Consider the following 19,836-nt stretch of genomic DNA (forward strand, 5'->3'; position numbering starts at 1 on the left):
TCGAACTTAAGATGGAATCCTGATTAGCAGTGTTTAAATGCTCTAAAGTCAGTTTACATAAAGTTTTGTCTATTCTCAGAGAAAGGGTTGCCTGCTTTCATATTCCAGTTGCATTTCTTGGGCCCCATATCCCATGCTTCCAGAGGTTGCATACAGTCTAAAATAAAACCCAGGGCTTATACCTACCCCAAAATATCAAATATTAAACTACACTTTGCTATATGTTGAAGTTTATAGCTGGCTGTGAGAGGAATCAAGTTAAATAGCTATTTAAATATAATGGACACTGCTTGAGTCTGAGGTAAATTTCATGTGTACAAAGACACTAGTCATGCAAATTTTAAATGGCAATATAACTCATATTCCCTTCCAGTAAATAATTGGGCTAAGTATATTCTTGGAAGCATATTATTACTTTATTATCTGTAGAAGTATGAATGTTCTTCACTGAGATTCCTAGATCATATGAATACCTTGGAGACACTGAAAAGTTTGTGTGTTAAAGTGACCAATAAATTTGTTTCATTTTCTTCAGTATTGTTGATGGGAGTAGTTCCACCAGCCAATTCCATAGACTGAGGTGTAATCACACAGAGAAAATGGGGCAGTCTTCCTAAGAGGTGGGGAGTAGAGGCTGGCAATGGTGAGCAGTGTCCTTCAGTTATGATCTATGGTCTGATGTAGTAGGAGATCATTATGGTAAAACCCTTGAGATAGCTCAAAAGTTCAAAAGCTTTAGGAAGAATTCAGGCTTGAGCTTCATGTGACAGACTTTTGTACCAGACACAGAATGTAAACCAGTAGCTGACTACACAGTTAATGTCCCTCTGAGACCCAAGGTGATCCCATTCAAATACAGTCTCCTGCCAGACGTGGTGGTGCACGCCTTTAATTCCAGCACTCGGGAGGCAGAGGTGGGAGGATCACAGTGAGTTTGAGGCAAGCCTGAGACTACATAGTGAATTCCAGGTCAACCTGAGCTAGAGTGAGACCATACCTCAAAAACCAACCAAACAAAAAAATACGGTCTCCTTCAGGTAAAGGAATCAAGTGTGAGTAGCCCTGCAGCCATAGCTGATTTAGCCACACCATGCTTAGTATTTGAAAAAAAAATTCACTCACCATGGGATTCATTATTTTGGAGGTCATGTCCAAGGAAAAACTGCTTTCATGTACTTAGAAAAACAAAATGATAGGACACTGGATGCAAATGGTCCTGTATAATGTCTACCTCTGCCCTCTTAATGAAAGGGACAGGAGCCACGATCTGTTTTATCACAACAGAGGGACACTGCTTTCAAGGTGGCAAGATGAGACTGAGACATGAAAGATTTGGACTCAATAAATCTGATGATAAAGCAATCAAAACTAACAGCCTTTACTATCTACAGTATGTCAGGCATCATATTAATCTCATTGCACGTATGACCTCATGTGATCTTCTTAGCAACGTCTGTGAGCTAAGTATTATTATTGTCATGTTACTGATTCCCAGAGGAATTAATTAACTTTCCCGAGATCATTTAGCTTCTCTATGATAGACAAAATTTGAAACCAGATTGATCTAACTCTGGATCCTTTACTCTTAATAAGCTCCAAAAATCATGCCTATGCCTACAAATTCAAGTTAGCAAAAGATGATGTGGCAAATTCATACCCTGGAGAGTGAAGACTAGTATGATACTGAAAGTCTTACAGGATGCTCTAATTAGTTAGAATCCACATGCTTGCTTCAATGAGTCCTCAGAAGTCAGCATGTGTTCTCAATTGAACTAGGTAATTAGGAGTCTGTGTACAGCACTGATTCTGAACAATCACATGACACATGGACCAAGGCAGCATTGCTGTCAAAATCTGCCAGTGCAGCATGCCGCAATAATCTTTGCATTTAAAAATTCACAAAGAAATAATTCATGGGTACAGAATTCAATAAATTAGCGACTTTAATTTCCACAGGACGTTGTTAGAGGAAACTAGATTAACAGATTAACTGGTGCTCTGATGCCAGGCTTTGCCGTATTTCTTAAAGCAACCCAAAATTCTGTGAATGAGATAACTTTTAATGGTGCATTCAAAGCTTATCATTCAAGGACTAACATCCTTCCTTGCTCCATTTGCAGGAAGAAGGACTAAGTGCCTAGAATTTAAAGTTATTAAGTAAAACTTGTAACCCATTTCCATATATGTCATAGGTATTGTACTAAGCATTCCCCAAAATATAACCCAGTCACAGGCTCACAGTGAACTTTGTGTTACAGACCCAGCCTACCCACAAAGGACATTTTGTGATATAATTTATATGTCAGTCCCATCCTAAGTTTAGTTCAAGCTTAAGTGATTATGAAGCACAATGCTTGGACTTAAATTATATGAGGACAGCACTGGGGAGAAGGGAGGATATCACACTACTTGTAGACTACACTTTGGGCAACATGTGTTAGGAGGAATATGCAATAGATGCCAATCATTTCATTGGCAAACTGGGGTTTTAAAAACAAATTTTGAGCATATGTTGTTTTGCAACACCCTAACTGTTCCAAATGCCTCTTAGCCACATTGCAGTTTGAGGCTTGGATTGCCACTTGGTTGTTTCAGAACAGTAACAATGGGATGGGGCCTATAAAATAAAAATAACATCCAAAATCTATTCAGAAACATTGCTAGAAATGTATTCTTTACAGCCTCCTCTTAGTAGAAATTCAATCTTGATAATCATAGAATTCCGACAGATATGATACTTTCATAAAACTTTTCTTAAACAACAAGTGGTGTGCAATAGCCAATTGGAAAATATTAACACCTAGAGATTAGAATTTAAAGAGGATTAGGGTTCTTGCCTGGAAAAGCAAATAGCAATCACTCAGTGCAGGACTGTTTCTTCAGGAAAACATTGCTGAGCCATGCATGTAAATACAGTAAGATGATTAAAAAGTACCATGTTATATAGGACATTTTATCCAAATGCTGCAGAATATACATTCTTTTCAGCAGCACATGGAACATTCTCTAAAATAGACCATATATAAGGACACAAAGCAAATCTTAACAAATTCAGAAAAATTGAAATAATTCCTTGCATTCTATCTGACCACAATGGAATTAAAATACAAATTAATAGCAAGAAAGGCTATACAGCATACACAAAATCATGGAAACTAAACAATACACTACTAAATGATGAATGGGTCAATGAAGAAATCAAGAAGGAAATCAAAAAATTTATACAGTCAAACAATAATGAGAACACAACATACCAAATTCTCTGGGATACAATGAAGGCAGTCCTAAGAGGTAAATTTATAGCTTTAAGTGCCTATATTAAGAAATTAGAAAGGTCACAAGTAAATGACCTAATGCTTCACCTTAAAGCCTTGGAAAAAGAAGAACAAGGCAAACCAAAAATAAGGAAGAGCTAACACCATTGCTTATTAAGCTTTTCCAGGAAATAGAAAAAGAAGGAATTCTACCAAATTCCTTCTATGAAGCCAGCATCACCTTGATACCAAAACCAGGCAAAGATAGAACAAAAAAAGAAAATTACAGACCAATCTCCCTCATGAACATAGATGCAAAAATTCTCAACAAAATATTGGCAAACAGAATACAAGAATATATCAGAAATATCATTCACCCTGACCAAGTAGGCTTTATCCCAGAGATGCAGGGATGGTTCAAGATACGCAAATCTATAAATGTAATAAATTATATAAATGGGTTGAAGGACAAAAATCACATGATCATCTCATTAGACACAGAGAAAGTGTTCGACAAAATCCAACATCTCTTCATGATAAAAGTCCTACAGAGACTTGGGATAGAAGGAACATATCTCAATATAATGAAAGCTATTTATGACAAGCCTACAGCCAATATATTATTAAATGGGGAAAACATGGAAGCTTTTCCACTAAAATGAGGAACAGGACAAAGGTGTCCACTGTCCTCACTTTTTATTTAATATAGTTCTGGAAGTCTTAGCCATAGCAATAAGGCAAGAGACACACATAAAAGGAATACAAATTGGAAAGGAAGAGATCAAGTTATCATTATTTGCAGATGACATGATTCTATACATAAAGGACCCTAAAGACTCTAGTAGAAAACTGTTAGAGCTGATAAAAACCTACATCCATGTAGCAGGATACAAAATAAATACACAGAAATCAGTAGCCTTCATATATGCTAACAACAAACACACAGAGGATGAAATCAGAGAATCACTCCCATTCACAATTGCATCAAAAAAAAAAATAAAGTACCTTGGAATAAACCTAACCAAGGAAGTAAAGAATCTCTACAATGAGAACTTTAAAACTCTCAAGTGAGAAATTGCACAAGACACTAGAAAGTGGAAAAAAATCTCTTGTTCCTGGATTGGAAGAATCAATATTGTGAAAATGGCAATCTTACCAAAAGCAATCTACACATTTAATGCAATCCCTATCAAAATTCCAAAGATATTCTTCATGGAAATAGAAAAAACAATACAAATATTCATTTGGAATCACAAAAAACCTAGAATATCTAAAATAATACTAAGCAACAAAAATAAGGTTGGTGATATCACCATACCTGATTTTAACCTATACTACAGAGCCACAGTAACAAAAACAGCATGGTACTGGCACACAAACAGACATGTAGATCAATGGAACAGAATAGAGGACCCAGATGTAAGTCCAGGTAGCTATAGCCACCTGATATTCGATAAAAATGCCAAAAATACTCATTGGAGAAAAGACAGCCTCTTCAGCAAATGGTGTTGGGATAACTGGATATATATCTGCAGAAGGATGAAAATAGATTCTTCTCTCTCGCCATGCACAAGAATTAAGTCCAAATGGATTAAAGACCTTAACATCTGACCTGAATCTCTAAAACTGCTAGAGGAAAAAGTAGGGGAAACTCTTCAACATATTGGTCTTGGAAAAGACTTTCTGAATACAACCCCAAATGCTCTGGCAATAAAACCACAGATTAATCACTGGGACCTCATGAAATTACAAAGATTTTGCACTGCAAAGGACACAGTGAATAAAGCAAAGAGGCAACCTACAGAATGGGAAAAAATCTTCGCCAGCTATACATCTGATAGAGGATTAATATCTAGGATATACAAAGAACTCAAAAAGTTAAATAATAAGGAATCAAATAAGCCAATCAAAAAATGGGCTATGGAGCTAAATACAGCATTCTCAAAGGAAGAAATACGAATGGGATATAAGCATCTAAAAAAATGTTCTATGTCACTAGTCATCAGGGAAATGCAGATTAAAACAACATTGAGATTCCATCTCACTTCTGTCAGATTGGCTACCATCATGAAAACAAATGATCATAAATGTTGGTGGGGATGTCGAAAAAGAGGAACCCTTCTACACTGCTGGTTGTAATGCAATCTGGTCCAGCCATTGTGGAAATCTGTGTGAAGGTTCCTAAAACAGCTAAAGATTGATCTACCATATGACCCAGCTATAGCACTCCTAGGCATATATCCTAAGGACTCATCTCATTTCCTTAGAAGTATGTGCTCAACCATGTTTATTGCTGCTCAATTTATAATAGCTGGGAAATGGAACCAGCCTAAATGTCCCTCAAATGATGAGTGGATAATGAAGATGTGGTACATTTATACAATGGTGTTCTACTCAGCAGTAAAGAAAAATGAAGTTATGAAATTCGTAGAAAAATGGATGGATCTGGAAAGGATTATACTAAGTGAGGTAACCCAGGCCCAGAAAGCCAAGTGCCACATGTTCTCCCTCATATGTGGATCCTAGCTACAGATGATTGGGCTTCTGCGTGAGAAGGAAAATACTTTGTAGCAGAGGCCAGTAAGTTAAAAAGGAGACATAAAGGGAAGAGAAAGGAAGGGAGGAGGGCACTTAATAGGTTGTATTGTATGTATGTAAGTAGAATGATTGAGATGGGGAGGCAATATGATGGAGAATGGAATTTCAAAGGGGAAAGGGGGGGGAGGGTATGACCATGGGACATTTTTTATAATCATGGAAAATGTTAATAAAAATTGTGAAAAGAAAAAAAAATAGCATGTTAGCCATGTAATCCCAACACTTGGGTGGAGGCAGGAGGATAAAAATTCAAGGTCAAGCCGGGCATGGTGGCGCATGCCTTTAATCCCAGCACTCGGGAGGCAGAGGTAGGAGGACCACTGTGAGTTCAAGGCCACCCTGAGACTACAGAGTGAATTCCAGGTCAGCCAGGGCTAGAGTGAGACCCTACCTCGAAAAAAAAAAAAAATTCAAGGTCATCCTCAGACATATAATGAGTTCAAAGTCAGCCTGGGCTACATGAGACAATGTTTCAAACAGATTCCTCCGAAGTATCATTTTAATGATTTTTTGTTTATTTTTCTTTATTTATTTGGGAGCGACAGACAGAGAGAAAGAGGCAGATACAATGGGTGTGCCAGGGCCTCCAGCCACTGCAAACAAACTCCAGATGCGTGCACCCCCTTGTGCATCTGGCTAACATGGGTCCTGGGGAATCAAGCCACAAACCAGGGTCTTGAGGCTTCACAGGCAAGCGCTTAACCACTAAACCATCTCTCCAGCCCCAAAGTATCATTTTAAATAAGAACATTGATTTAATATTGAAGTTTGGAAATATATTTAGAAAATCATTGCATTTGAGAGTTGTATCATTATGTGTGATTTTGTATCATCAGCAGAAGAGTTTTAATCTTTTTTTAACTGGGTAGAGTGATGCACACCTGCAACCACAGCACCTGGGGGAATGAAGTAAGAGATTCTCCATGAGTTCAATGCCAGCCAGGGCTACATAGTGAGTTTGAGGCCAGCCTGGGCTACATATAAATACCAGTCTCAAAATTTTAAAAACAAAATCAATAAAACCAAAGCCCACATGGCTAGCTAGCTGCATGGCCGCTAGGGTTGTATGTTACCTATGTTCTATTTCCTCAACATGTCAGCTGTTCAGCATAGTAGAAAATAATCAAGATGAAAACAGAGTGGTAAAGGTCTTATCAACTCTAGTTTCAAATTTGTTTCTATTCTTTGAAAAATGTGAAATATTTCCAATGGAAACATGATCGTACCAGCTGCACCATTTCTAACCCTCAGATGTCAGGACGGACTCTGAGTCTGTGTTGGATCTGCCACTAAAACCATTAAGACTGCTCTTAAGTCTCATGACACTTCTAGTTACAGTTTCTTTAAAAGAAAACTGCTATATTCTACAAAGAAAGTCCTAGCATGAAAATAATCACTAATTGAACCAACTCTGTACTCTCTTATAGGTAAAAGTTTAAGGAAAAGTAGTTTGCAAAGCTAAGATCAAACAAACCAGGGAAGTTTGGGAAGTCAAGGACTGCAGATGGCTGTTACGGGCAGGGGAACCCAATATGGACTAATTTTTTTTTTTTTTTTGCCCCAATTCATTGAAAATATCACAGGAACATCACTTTTATTGTGCCATTTCCTCTTTATGTGAGTGAAGAAATTATGAGAACTCCTTAAGTTTATTATTATATCGTGTGTGTGTGTGTGTGTGTGTGTGTGTGCAGTACATGTGCGGTGTGTGTGCATGTGTGGGAAGATGGGCGTGCCCCACGTGTGTTCATGTCTCTGAGACCAGAGGAGTGCATCAGGTGTCTTCCTCTATTGCTCTTTCAACTTACTTCCTTGAGACAGAGCCTTACTGACCTGGAGTGCATCATTTTCCACTTACACTGACCAGGTAGCCTCAGAAATCCCCCAGTGTCTACCTGCCTCAGCACTGGGGTTACAGCCGTGCATGGTCAACCTGGCTTTTGCATGGATCCTGGAGATCAAACTCAAGTCTAATGCTTGAGCAGCAAATGCTCTCACCCACTGAGCCATCTCCCCAGTCCTCTTCCACTCTTTAAACTCAAACTTCATCCATTCCTAAGATCTTTTCAAAAAGTTAGGTAAAAGCCAGAAACAGATGAGAACATATTTTCATTAAAGACTAACACTCAGTCAACTTTAAGGCCCAGAACTAGGCTGCAAAGGTATATTAGAACACAATTTTGGGTAAGTTATTCTTTAAGTTTTAAATATAGATCATATTTATATATAAATTATGTATGCTTAATGTAAAGATAAATCCAAAGTTAGATTAAGCAGTCATAATTTATGATTACTACACAAAGTGCCAAGTCACACATATGCATATAGTTAGTTTCCTATTATCTTCACAATGTAAATAGTGTAGCTCTACATCCTCTTAGTAACTAATAAAATTTTTAGTATTTTTCTTAACTACTTCTTATATTTGAAATCTTGTTGATTAAACCGGTCACTCACACACTAATGAAGTCCCTGAGGACATTCATCAGTAAGAACAAAACCTCTTTCAGTGTTGAGCTAAACATTAAAGGAGATAATCATTGGCTTTTAAAATAAGGCATGATGATAAAGTTAAAAAAAAAAAAAAAAAACACAAAACCTGTGTTAAGCTCAAAATTTTACCAAGAAGTAAACAAGATTAAAACATCCTTTCAGAATGACATTCACAGGTGAGATAATAATAGGATTGCTGGAATAAGTGATAATATTTAAAATGTAATTATAAAGTAGTCAAAGCCAAATACATTAAATTCCCCAAAAAAGAGCAGGCCACAATGATCACCATCAAGCTGTAACATTCTTAGTAGTCAATCTGTTATTTCTAAAAACAACCTCCTAGCAAAGGGAATAAATTGCTTATTTTGGGTCACAAAAACCTGTAGCTTGAAGACTAATTTTTTTTTTGCTACAAAACAAATTTTTAAAATGACCTAAAGAAAGATACAGCTCCAAAGACCAATGTGTTTTTAGTTCTATGATTTTCTACTCCATTACACTTTAGAAATCACATGTGTGACCTCATAGTCTCCATGAGCTTTACCAGCCTTCCTGCAGCCTCTGCATCATGAATATTTAAAACAAATGCAAGAAAATGGCCCATATTTTAATATCTACTTTAGTTAAAACAGCAGTATTAAGTTTAAAATCCCTTTAACCATATGTACCTAAGATTTTTACAATGTTTTAAGGGCTATTAGTCAGTTGTAGAATTTTTATTTGTATCTCTGTATTAAGTTGCCTGGGTCTGTAAAGCATTCTCCTTTCAGTTCCACCTTGTGTTAGCTACTTGTCTCATTGCTGTGACAAAATATTTTACTAAAGCAATTAAGGAAGGAAGGATTTATTTTGGCTCACAATTTCATTTTTAATTATTTTTATTATTGATAACTTCCATAATTACAGACTATAAACCATGATAATTCCCTCCCCCCTCACCTACCCCTTCACAATCCCACTCTCCATCATATCCCCTCTCCTTCTCAATCAAGCCTCTCTTTGATTTTGATATCATCATCTTTTTCTCCTATTATACTAATGTTGTGTAGGTAGCCTTAGGCACTGTGAGGTCATGGATATCCAGGTCATTTTGTGTCTGTAAAAGTGCATTATAAGGAGTCCTATCTTTCCTTTGGCTCTTACATTCTTCCTGTCACCTCTTCTGCAATGGACCCTATGGCTCACAATTTCTGAGGGTATTATGGGGAAGGTGCGGTACCAGGAGAAGGAGACAGCTGGCCACTGTGTCCACAATGAGGAAGAAGAGAAAGTTGAATGCTGGTGGGTGCAGGAGCAGGAGACAGCTGGTCACTGTGTCCACAATGAGGAAGCAGAGAAAGGTGAATGCTGGTGGGTGCAGGAGCAGGAGACTGCTGGTCACTGAGTCCACAATGAGGAAGCAGAGAAAGGTGAATGCTGGTGGGTGCAGGAGCAGGAGACAGATGGTCACTGTGTCCACAATTAGGGAGCAGAGAAAGGTGAATGCTGTGCTCAGTTTGCTTCCTCCTCCTCTTCATTCAGTCTGGGACACCAGCCATGGGATGGAACTGCCCACATTCAGGGTGGGTCTTCCCACATCAATTAAACCTCTCTGAAGACTCCCTCATAGACATACCCAAAAGTGTATCTCCCAGGTGATTGTAAATCCAATCAAGTTGACAATGCAGATACAGCAGCAGTCTTATGAATTTTATCTTCAGTATTTTGTAAACAAAAGCTCAGGGTGACATTGAAGAATTACGTTTAGCAGCTGGTGGTCCTCTCCTTTCTCTTTCCTTTCCTTTCCCTCACCCATCCCTGATTTTCTATGTCCTTTAGTTTTTTTTTTTAAGTTTTATTTATTTATTTATTTGAGAGAGTAAGAGAGAGAGAGAGAGGAAAATAGAAAGAATGAGTGTTCCAGGACCTCCAACCATTGCAAACAAACTCCAGATTCATGGCCACCTTGTCCATCTGGCTTATGTAGGTCCTGGGGAATCTAACCTGGGTCCTTTAGCTTTTCAGGTAAGTGCTCTAACCGCAAAGCCATCCCTATAGCCCTCCTTTAGTTTTAATGGGTTAAACCTTTTGCTGCATGCAAATTTCAAAGCCTAACATTTGACATATAACAATCAAACTTAAAATAGTCCATCATCACATTTTTGATTCATGGAGAGAAAAACTATTAATAATACCTTAATCCTTGATGTATCAAGTCCTAGTATTATAGAGACTAAATTTAGCTTATTGAGGTTGGGATGATTGATTTATGGTTAAGGCACTTGACTGAAAAGCCAAGGTTTGATTCCCTAGGACCCACATAAGCCAGATGCACAGGTATCACATGTACCTGTAGTTCATTTGCAGTGGCTGGAGGCCCTGCCATGCCCATTCTCACTCCCTTTTTCTATCTGCCTCTCTATCTCTTTCAAATAAATAAATAAAAATAAAAATAATTTTTTAATTTAGCTTATTGTAGATTCATTTTTAATTTAATTTTTATTGACAAGTTCCATAAATAACCCATGGTAATTTCCTCCCTCTCTCCCACCTTCCCCTTTGCAATTCCACTCTCCATCATACCCTTAGCCCCTCTAAATCAGTCTCTCTTTTATTTTGATGTCATCATCTTTTCCTCCTATTGTAGATCTATTTAATGTTGCTTCTAAGCCACAATGTAGCTAACATCAATATTGCTCTCATTATGAAAGATAATATTTAACACTTTTCTGGAAAAACATAGCATTGCCTCAAACACTATTGAAAGTACTCTGTTATTTTCATGAGTTATGTTCCCCTAGTAATCCTCTTTGAATCTTCATTATTATATGAAACATAGGGCACAATATTCTAAATATTTGACCTGCAATAACATACATTTTTTACTTGCAATGTGGGCTTCCTAGAAACCATTTTCTAAGCATCAACTAAAATGAACACTCTGTAGGATTCTAAAGAAAAATGAGTTTCATCCAATGAAGTTGCAAGTCCCTTAAGACAAGTTCTATTTTGGTGTCTACAATAGCTGAAACTGTCACAGTCACTCACCGTCATCACTTAAAACATATGAAGTTCCTCTGTTCTATAAAGGTACCATGGGAAAGTGCTGGCCTTGTAAACTAACTTCCTGAGTCCTTGGTTTATGTCCAGAGATACAGAAGCTAGCTGACCAATAATACAAGGTCAAATTTAACACTGTGAAAAAAATCTCAACTCACCCTCTTTCAAAAGTACTTTGGAGAATCAACAGTTTTTATAAAACCATTATAGATGTGTCTGGCAGTCACTTACTTATAGCCTGCATAAAGACTGATTTTTAAAATAGGGCAGAACTATGATGCAGCAGCAGATCATGCCCTCATGGAGCATACAGCCAGCCCTCTCTAGATTAGCAGTAGTAAAAATCTATGAGCAACTCTGTTGCACAAGTCCATTCAATTAGTTTCAATCTCAAGCATTCCCCATTTTGGTATTTTGGGGAAAGCAAAGAGCTTCATGTGTTATTTTTGAATTTTGAGATAGGATCTCTTTAAGTTGATGAAGCTGGCCTCGAACTTGAGATCTTTTTGCTTCAGGTTCCCAAGTGGCTGGGATTATAGGTGTGCATGGCCACAGTGGCTCTAATTTTTGGGGGTCTTCATGATTTTATTAATGCTTTAAGTTGTATGCATGATTGTTGTAAGGAATAAAACTCACACAAGAAATTTTAACACCCTCGGAATACACCATTCTGCTTGGTTTCTGCCTTGTCTGCCTGTTGAATGTTTCCTGTCAATGGAGTTATATGGTATGCAGCCCTTTGTGACCAGCATGACATCTTCAAGGTCTACCCATGATGCTTGGGCCAGAACTTCACCTATTCTACTCCCAGGCAGTACCCCACTTTGCAGATACAACACACTGTGCATATCCATTCATGAACTCAGCATTGGGTATCAGTTAAATCTTGTCACCATCATACTTAAAATCCTTGAGTAGTTCTCAGACTTATCAGAGAGTTGTGAGAGTTCCATCTCCATCTGACCCTGACCTACTCTTTGAACATTTGCCACCTTCACCACTGATCACCCATAGCTGCTTTCAGTCTCCCTAATGCAGCAGACAACATCACTTTGCATGTGCCCTCATCCCTAGCGGCAGTATATTTCCTCTTCTCATCTGTCCATTGTTATCTAGCCAACAAGTGTGTTTACCTCCTGGAAACCCTGACTCACCGAGTATAAGCTGAGTACAACATTCTTTATGATCCATTATAGTTCTGTCATAATACTTATAGTGTTTTACAGTTGCTAGTTTTCTTGACTTCTGCTTGATTATGAGCTCATTGAAGTCAGAAAGCATATTCTGTATATCTCTGTCCTTTCCCATCAAGGTCTACTATCTGTTAGACATTCAATAAATGTTTGCACTATATATAGAATCATAACACTTGGAACTGAGACAGGAAAATTGCCATGGAGTCAAGCTACATAGAGAGATCCAGGGCTAGCCAAAGCCACAGAGTGAGACATTGTCTCAAAATAAAATAGAATAACGTTTTTACATATTTTTTATTTATTAGTGAGAGAGAGAATGGACTGCCAGGCCCTCTAGCCACTGCAAATAAACTCCAGACACATGCACTGCCATGTGCATCTGGCTTATGTGGATTCTGGGGAATCAAACCTGAGTCCTTTGGCTTCACAGGCAAGCTCCTTAACTGCTGAGCCATCTCTTCAGCCCCCTAGAATAACTTTTTATGAACTAAATTAATTTAGGGAATCACATAACTATGTAGGCATATAATTTATTTAAAATACAGCAACTGAAGAGTTAGTCCAGTCAGTAAAATGTTTGCCTTGCAAGATGAGAACTTGAGTTCTATCTTCAGTACCCATGTGAAAAGCAATGCATGGTGGTATGAGCCTATAATCCCAATTCTATCTTCAGTACCCATGTGAAATGCAATGCATGGTGGCATAAGCCTATAATCCCAGTGCTGGGGAGGTGGAGAGAGACTTCCTAGCCTAACTGATGAGCCCAGACATGGATGGTATGCACACATATGCATGAAAAAAACTCTCAGTAACATAATCAGTGATTAACTCATAAAAGAAATCAATATGTACAATTCTAGTATTGCTAGTAAGGTAAACATTGAATGTGTAATCTATCAAACAGGTGACATTTTAATATAGACTAATAAGACAAATTCAAATTTTTAAACTTTATTAATTTATTTATTTTCAGTACTAGAGACTGAACACAGAACTTTTCACATACTATTAGGCAAACACTCTACCCCTGAGCTCTTTGCTTTTTAATTTGTGACAAGATCTCACAAAAGATGCCCAAAGCAGGCCCTAAACTTGGGATGCATCTCTCAGCCTCTGGGGTAGCTAGTTCACAAGCATGCAACCAGCAGTCCTCACAAATTCAGAATTCTTTTTAGAAAGGTAGTTGAGTGTCATATTTCAAATAACTTGAGACATGTCTGTGAACAGGAGTATGCCATGGGAGTGATGTAAAGTTTAATTACACATTACAAAGAATATGAATTTTCTTATTATGCATTGCTTTTTTTGGCTTTGGAGAGTGGTGTCCTACTTTAAAATGCTGTAATTATTTTTAAAGCTTACATGTATGAAGTATTTTTTGGTAAACCTTGTTTTTTATGTGAATGGAAATGTTTTTAAATATGCCTAGTTGTTGGTGATAACATCCTAACCTCTGTTACTTCTGACTTATAGGGTATCTTTGTTACTAGGGTTCAGCCTGATGGACCAGCATCTAACCTACTACAGCCTGGGGATAAGATTCTTCAGGTAAGAACAAGCCAGGCATGCAAATGCCAGCACCAAAATAATCACAAACGTGCTTTTGGGATAGGACACTTGAGTTAAACACTAAAAGCCAGTTCATTTATTTGTCACTGTTACTTTAAAATTGAGTGATAAGTGAAGCCAATTCCAGCTAGCAGACCTTATGTCCCATACATCACAGCACACAGCAGCATTCTGCATGTTTGGCTTGGACTTAATGGAATTATCTGATTATATAAGAGCTAATACACATATGAACTTATGAATAGTTACAAATAAGCTTATTTCCATTAAAATACTGGGTGACACATGGTTGTATCTGACTATTCTCATGCCTGGAGGAATACAGTTATAGTGTAGATAAGGTGACTTCTTTTTTTATTTTTTTTTTGTTTATTTTTGTTTGTTTATTTGAGAGCAACAGACAGAGAAAGAGGCAGAGAGACAGAGTGGGCACGCCAGGGCTTCTAGCCACTGCAAACGAACTCCAGACGCATCTGCCCCTTGTGCATCTGGCTAACGTGGGTCCTGAGGAATCAAGCCTTGAACCGGGGTCCTTAGGCTTCACAGGCAAGCACCTAACTGCTAAGCCATCTCTCCAGCCCTAAGGTGACTTCTTAAAATGTCCGATGGAAGGAGAGAGGAGACAGCTCAGTGAGTAAAGTGCTAATCCAGAACATGAAGACAGAAGTTTGATCCTCAGTACCCACATAAGTATGCTGGGTGTGGAAGGCAAAGACAGAAGGATCCCTGAAACTTATTGACCAACCAGGCTAGCCAGTCAAAAAGAGAGTGACAGCTGAGGTTGTGCACTGGCCTGTACACATGTATACACAGACACACAGAGACATGGACCCATAAGCATGTGAACATGCAAACACACAAGCACACAACACACGCAATGTCTGGTTGAAAGAGACTCTTGAACTTAAAGCTCTACATATCAAAAAAGAGTCATGCTGCTAAACAATTAAACACATGCTAGCCATTCCTTATCCGTTTTGCTTTCTGTGTCCTTCTCTAAATTCGGTTCCCATGGAAGCAGTATTTACTTCCTATATTACAGAAAAGAGTCTTAAGGATGTCAGTGTACTCCAAACTCATTAGCAGAAATTTCTCATTATAAAAGCAACTGGGACTACCCAAAATTGCTGATAGTTCACCATAGAGAGCAATTCTGAAATCGCTCAGCACCATCTATCTCAGGGTTAGGAACACTAAAAAGAGAGGACACACAGGAGGAGAAGCTTCATCCTGTTAGCTCTGTAGCTTCAATCAGAAGAACACAGACCCTCCTTAGCTCAGAGACCCTCTACCTCCTAGTCACAGAACTCTCCAAAAGTCATAGAAAAGTAGTAGTTCTATATAGCCCAATAAGCATGTATAAACATCATATACATTATACAAATACTTCATACATATGTATATATGTACATATATATAGTTTTAACATTTTAGTCTCAAAAGTGTTTTAAGCTAACTACTTACTCATTTTCAAAATCAGTAACTGTCTGAAAAGACCACAGTATGGTCTTTTCATAAGCTATGGTGATACCATACATGTCTTTGTATCTGTCCTTCAGGTGGGAAAATAAGTATATTCGTAGCATACTAGAATGTTCTGTGAAATTCTAGAAAGTCTATTTGTGGGACCTGGACTTGTATTTCTGATCCCCAAGATTTATACTAAGAGCAAGTAAGAGCAAAGATTCAAGTAAGAGCAAAGTGCAGAGAGAAACAGGCTCACAAGACAGGAAAGCAGAAGGAATTAATTACAAGCTCAATGAGCAAAAACCAAGGACACAAAAGAGTCTTCTCTCCAAAAGGGATAGTTGAGGCTAACACATTTTGTGCTTGCTTTAAAACGATTTTGTGTGTAGTACAATAAAATCAAAGTCCATCTTCAGTTAAAAAAATAGATCTTGGGCTGGAGATATGGCTTAGTGGTTAAGATGCTTGCCTACACAGCTAATGGACCCAGGTTTGATTCCCCAGGACCCATGTAAGCCAGTTGATGGCACACATGTCTGGAGTTCATTTTCGGTGGTTAGAGGCCCTGGAACACCCATTCTCTTCCTCTTCCTTCCTCTCTCTCTCAATCAAATAAATACATAAAATATATTAAAAATGAACCAATCAAATTATTACTGTATCTACAGTTTTGTTCCTAATAATTAAAATCAAAAGAGATCAATTATATTCTCAAGGAAATAAGAATGATTAATTGTGAACTGAAATGACTGTTAATGTCAGAGAGAAAGCCATATTTTTGATTCTTTATAATTCTATTGGCTCTTAAAGATTGCTGGAAAAAATGGGTTAATAACATTGATCTATCTATCCTAAGACAAGTAATCTGTATTGTCATTTGGGCAAATTTACTTACAAAGCTTAATGACAATAATAAATATGGAAAGTCCTGATAAAACGAAAGAAAAGAAAGGCCACACTAAGTGATGACAGTCATTGAGTTTGATAACACCCAACAAACAAAAGAGGCATTAAGACAATAGAAGAGATTCCTCTTCCAGTCCCCTCCAGCCGGCTTTGTGAGGTAAGATCTATCTTTCTGTTCCCATGGCTCCCCTAGGAATTCTGTTGTTTTCTTGTCCAAGCTCGAAACATTAAAACCTGGTCTTGGAGAACCACTGGCCACTGGGGTTGTGGGACTGAGTATCCTCTAACACGCAGTGTGAATCTTTCCATGCTTCAAAAGGGATCCCAGATGAGACTTCAGCATGTGCTCTCTTCTGGTTAATTTAAACTCACCCTCAAGAAACACACATTTGAAGAACCAGTACATATAGACTTTGCCACTATATATATGCATGCATTCACTTATTAGTACCTTGTGACTGGAATGCCTACAACTCTTAAGATGAGAGAAAACTTAAAAAAAAATACAGCAACCAAGAAAGAACTGTAAAGGCCAGCCTTCATGGTATCAGTCCCAACAGCCAGGCAAGAACAACAGGGCCATGGGTAATTACAACTCTACTTCCTATTAACCTCCTCCAGCTAGTTCCTATTGTAGAACTGGCTTTCTTCCTCCCTCCCTCTCTCTCTCTTCCTCCTTCCGCCCCTCTGTCCCTATAAAGGTTCTTTGTGTAAAGATCCATAATTCCTCAATTAAGAAAACATTTACATGGAAGTCAGAGATCAACATTCAGGAAGAAGACTAGGAGGAAATCAGAACCCAAGTGTGTCTTACTGAACTGATAAACTAATCTCAAAACTCAATCCGTGGTTGGAACTGCAAGTATCTCTTTCATTAGCTACCTTTTCATGTCTAAATCGTGAAAAGGGAAATTTAAAACACTTTATGCCAAATAGGATTTCAATAAAGAGGACTGCCTTTGGAAAAAACATAAGGATGACAAGAAAGGACCCTTTACAATTCAAATCAGCTAATAATAGCAGAGCACTCATTTCACATCCTAGGAGCACGGCCTTCTCATAATGTCACTTAACTCCAGTGGAAGTTAATAAGCATCTCACTAGTTCCTCATTTTTCATTAACCTGCAATTTCCTCAAATTGCACAGTTTATTCAAATCTGACAGCATTTGTTAGAAAGCATGTATATGGAACCAAATGTGGCAACATTATAAATTTTTGCCAATTTGCCATTTATTCATATCATTATTTGCATTTATTTTGCGCATATATTCATAATTTCATATACATAAATGATCCATATCTATTTATTTTTCAGTGTCACTGACTGTAGGTTTGCAGCTGATAGTCCATACAACCATCCTTTCTTTCCTCCAACTCACACACAAAGCATACACAACCCCATTAGGTGGAATACTGGCCATTTCCCTGGTTTTTATCAGAAAAGCCCTACAACCCCTTCCTTAACCAGAGCCTCATCATAGTAGCTACTATGCTGAAGCACAAGGTCTAAAATTACAGGTTTGCTTTCTATATTGTTTTAAACCCTCTTACAAAAATGATTACAGGGCTGGAGAGATGGCTTAGCGGTTAAGCGCTTGCCTGTGAAGCCTAAGGACCCCGGTTCGAGGCTCGGTTCCCCAGGTCCCACGTTAGCCAGATGCACAAGGGGGCGCACGCGTCTGGAGTTCGTTTGCAGAGGCTGGAAGCCCTGGCGCGCCCCCATTCTCTCTCTCTCCCTCTATCTGCCTTTCTCTCTATGTCTGTCGCTCTCAAATAAATAAATAAATAAATAATTTTAATTAAAAAAAAATGATTACATACAGGGACCAGCTAAAACTCTATTCCCTGTGAGGACTACTGCAGACGTTATATGAATGGCCAAGAGTTGGTGTTTATCAACCACAGCTGAGTCCAGCAAGGAGCCAGGCTAGGATGGTCCTTTGCTGTTGCCACTTTTCCAGACCTGAGTCCCAGGAAGTGCTTGCTATGGCCCCGAGGAACATCTGACCTCTCTGAACTACTCCAGCGCTTGACCACTTCAGACATAGCTCAACCTGGCCTGCACTTGCTGAGTGCTCATGGTGTGCAAGGCACCTTGCTGTTCTGAATTTCGCTAGTGGCTTCTCTCCATTCTGCAGCCCTGTTTTTGGTGGGAAGCCTCTAGGTCCACCTAGCTCTTGGTTACACCTCCAGTGCCTCCCACAATATTTCACAAAGACCTAGGTAGTTACCACATAACACACATTTTTATTATTTTTATTTTTTGAGGGAGGATCTCACTCTAGCCCAGGCTGATAGTGATCCTCCTGCCTCAGCCTCCTAAGTGCTGGATTGAGGGCTGCACCACAACACTTGGCACAACACATATTTTTTCTAATATTTTATTTATTTGAGAGAGATAGAGAAGGAGGCAAAGAGAGAGAGAGAATAGGCATGCCAGGGCCTCTTCTGCAAATGAACTCTAGACACATGTGCCACCTTGTGCATCTGGCTTTATATGAGTACTGAGGGACTGAAACCAGGTCCTCAGACTTTGCAGGCAAGTGCCTTAACTACTGAGCCCTCTCTCCAGTCCTCAACACACATATTTAGTTAAAGAAACAAAAAGGTACTCATCTTTTTTCTGAAAATACTCTAATAGCAGCAGCATCCAAGTTTAACATTAGTAATTTTTTTTTGTTTGTTTCTGCTACTGATGTCCTTATTGCTGGCTATTATCACTTTCTATCACTAATATTATGCCAACTGTCATACTGTTCATGACCTCCATACCCTAGAGAACTCCTCAATCCTGAAATTCTGACATATAAAACTTTTAAACAAGGCCAGGCATGGTGGCATACACCTTTAATCCCAGCACTTGGGGAGCACAGGTAGGAGAATTGCCATGAATTGGAGGCCACCCTGAGACTACATAGTGAATTCCAGGTCAACCTGGTCTACTGTGAGAGCTGACCTCGAAAAAAAAATTTCAAACAATTCACTGAAAATTCTCAGATTTTGGTTCATTGCAATTCTAAGTTTGAGGTGGCAGGCAGAAGAATCTGAGCAATGACAAAGACATCATTAAGTCTTGACATTCAAAAACCCTATTATTAAATTTTAATTTTAGAGTAGGGCACTGGCTTAGTGGTTAAATTTTAATTTCAAAGCTAATAAACATATACTTTTTGAAGTGACTAAGTACGTAGTATACTCCCCCAAACTATAGTGGGATGATCATACATTTCATGTAAATTTTCTAGTTTCTTGATGTCAGAAATAGGATAAAACACAAAGAGTAATTCCCATCACTATGTTCCCTGTTTC

At 38.3% G+C, this 19,836-nt stretch overlaps 1 protein-coding gene across 15 annotated transcripts in view; it reads left to right on the forward strand.

Annotated features, from left to right (window-relative positions):
* Lrrc7 (leucine rich repeat containing 7) overlaps nucleotides 1-19,836 on the forward strand; it is a 468,470-nt gene that overhangs the window by 425,269 nt on the left and 23,365 nt on the right. For 14 of the 15 annotated variants that reach the window (XM_045138031.1, XM_045138025.1, XM_045138023.1 and 11 more), the window contains one exon: nucleotides 14,057-14,131. In XM_045138031.1, the coding sequence (XP_044993966.1) occupies nucleotides 14,057-14,131 (75 nt within the window). The remainder of the gene's footprint in view (nucleotides 1-14,056; nucleotides 14,132-19,836) is intronic. The other variant, XM_045138029.1, reaches the window with a different exon arrangement.

Source organism: Jaculus jaculus, chromosome 19, assembly GCF_020740685.1.
Source record: "Jaculus jaculus isolate mJacJac1 chromosome 19, mJacJac1.mat.Y.cur, whole genome shotgun sequence".
Lineage (NCBI taxonomy): Eukaryota > Metazoa > Chordata > Mammalia > Rodentia > Dipodidae > Jaculus > Jaculus jaculus.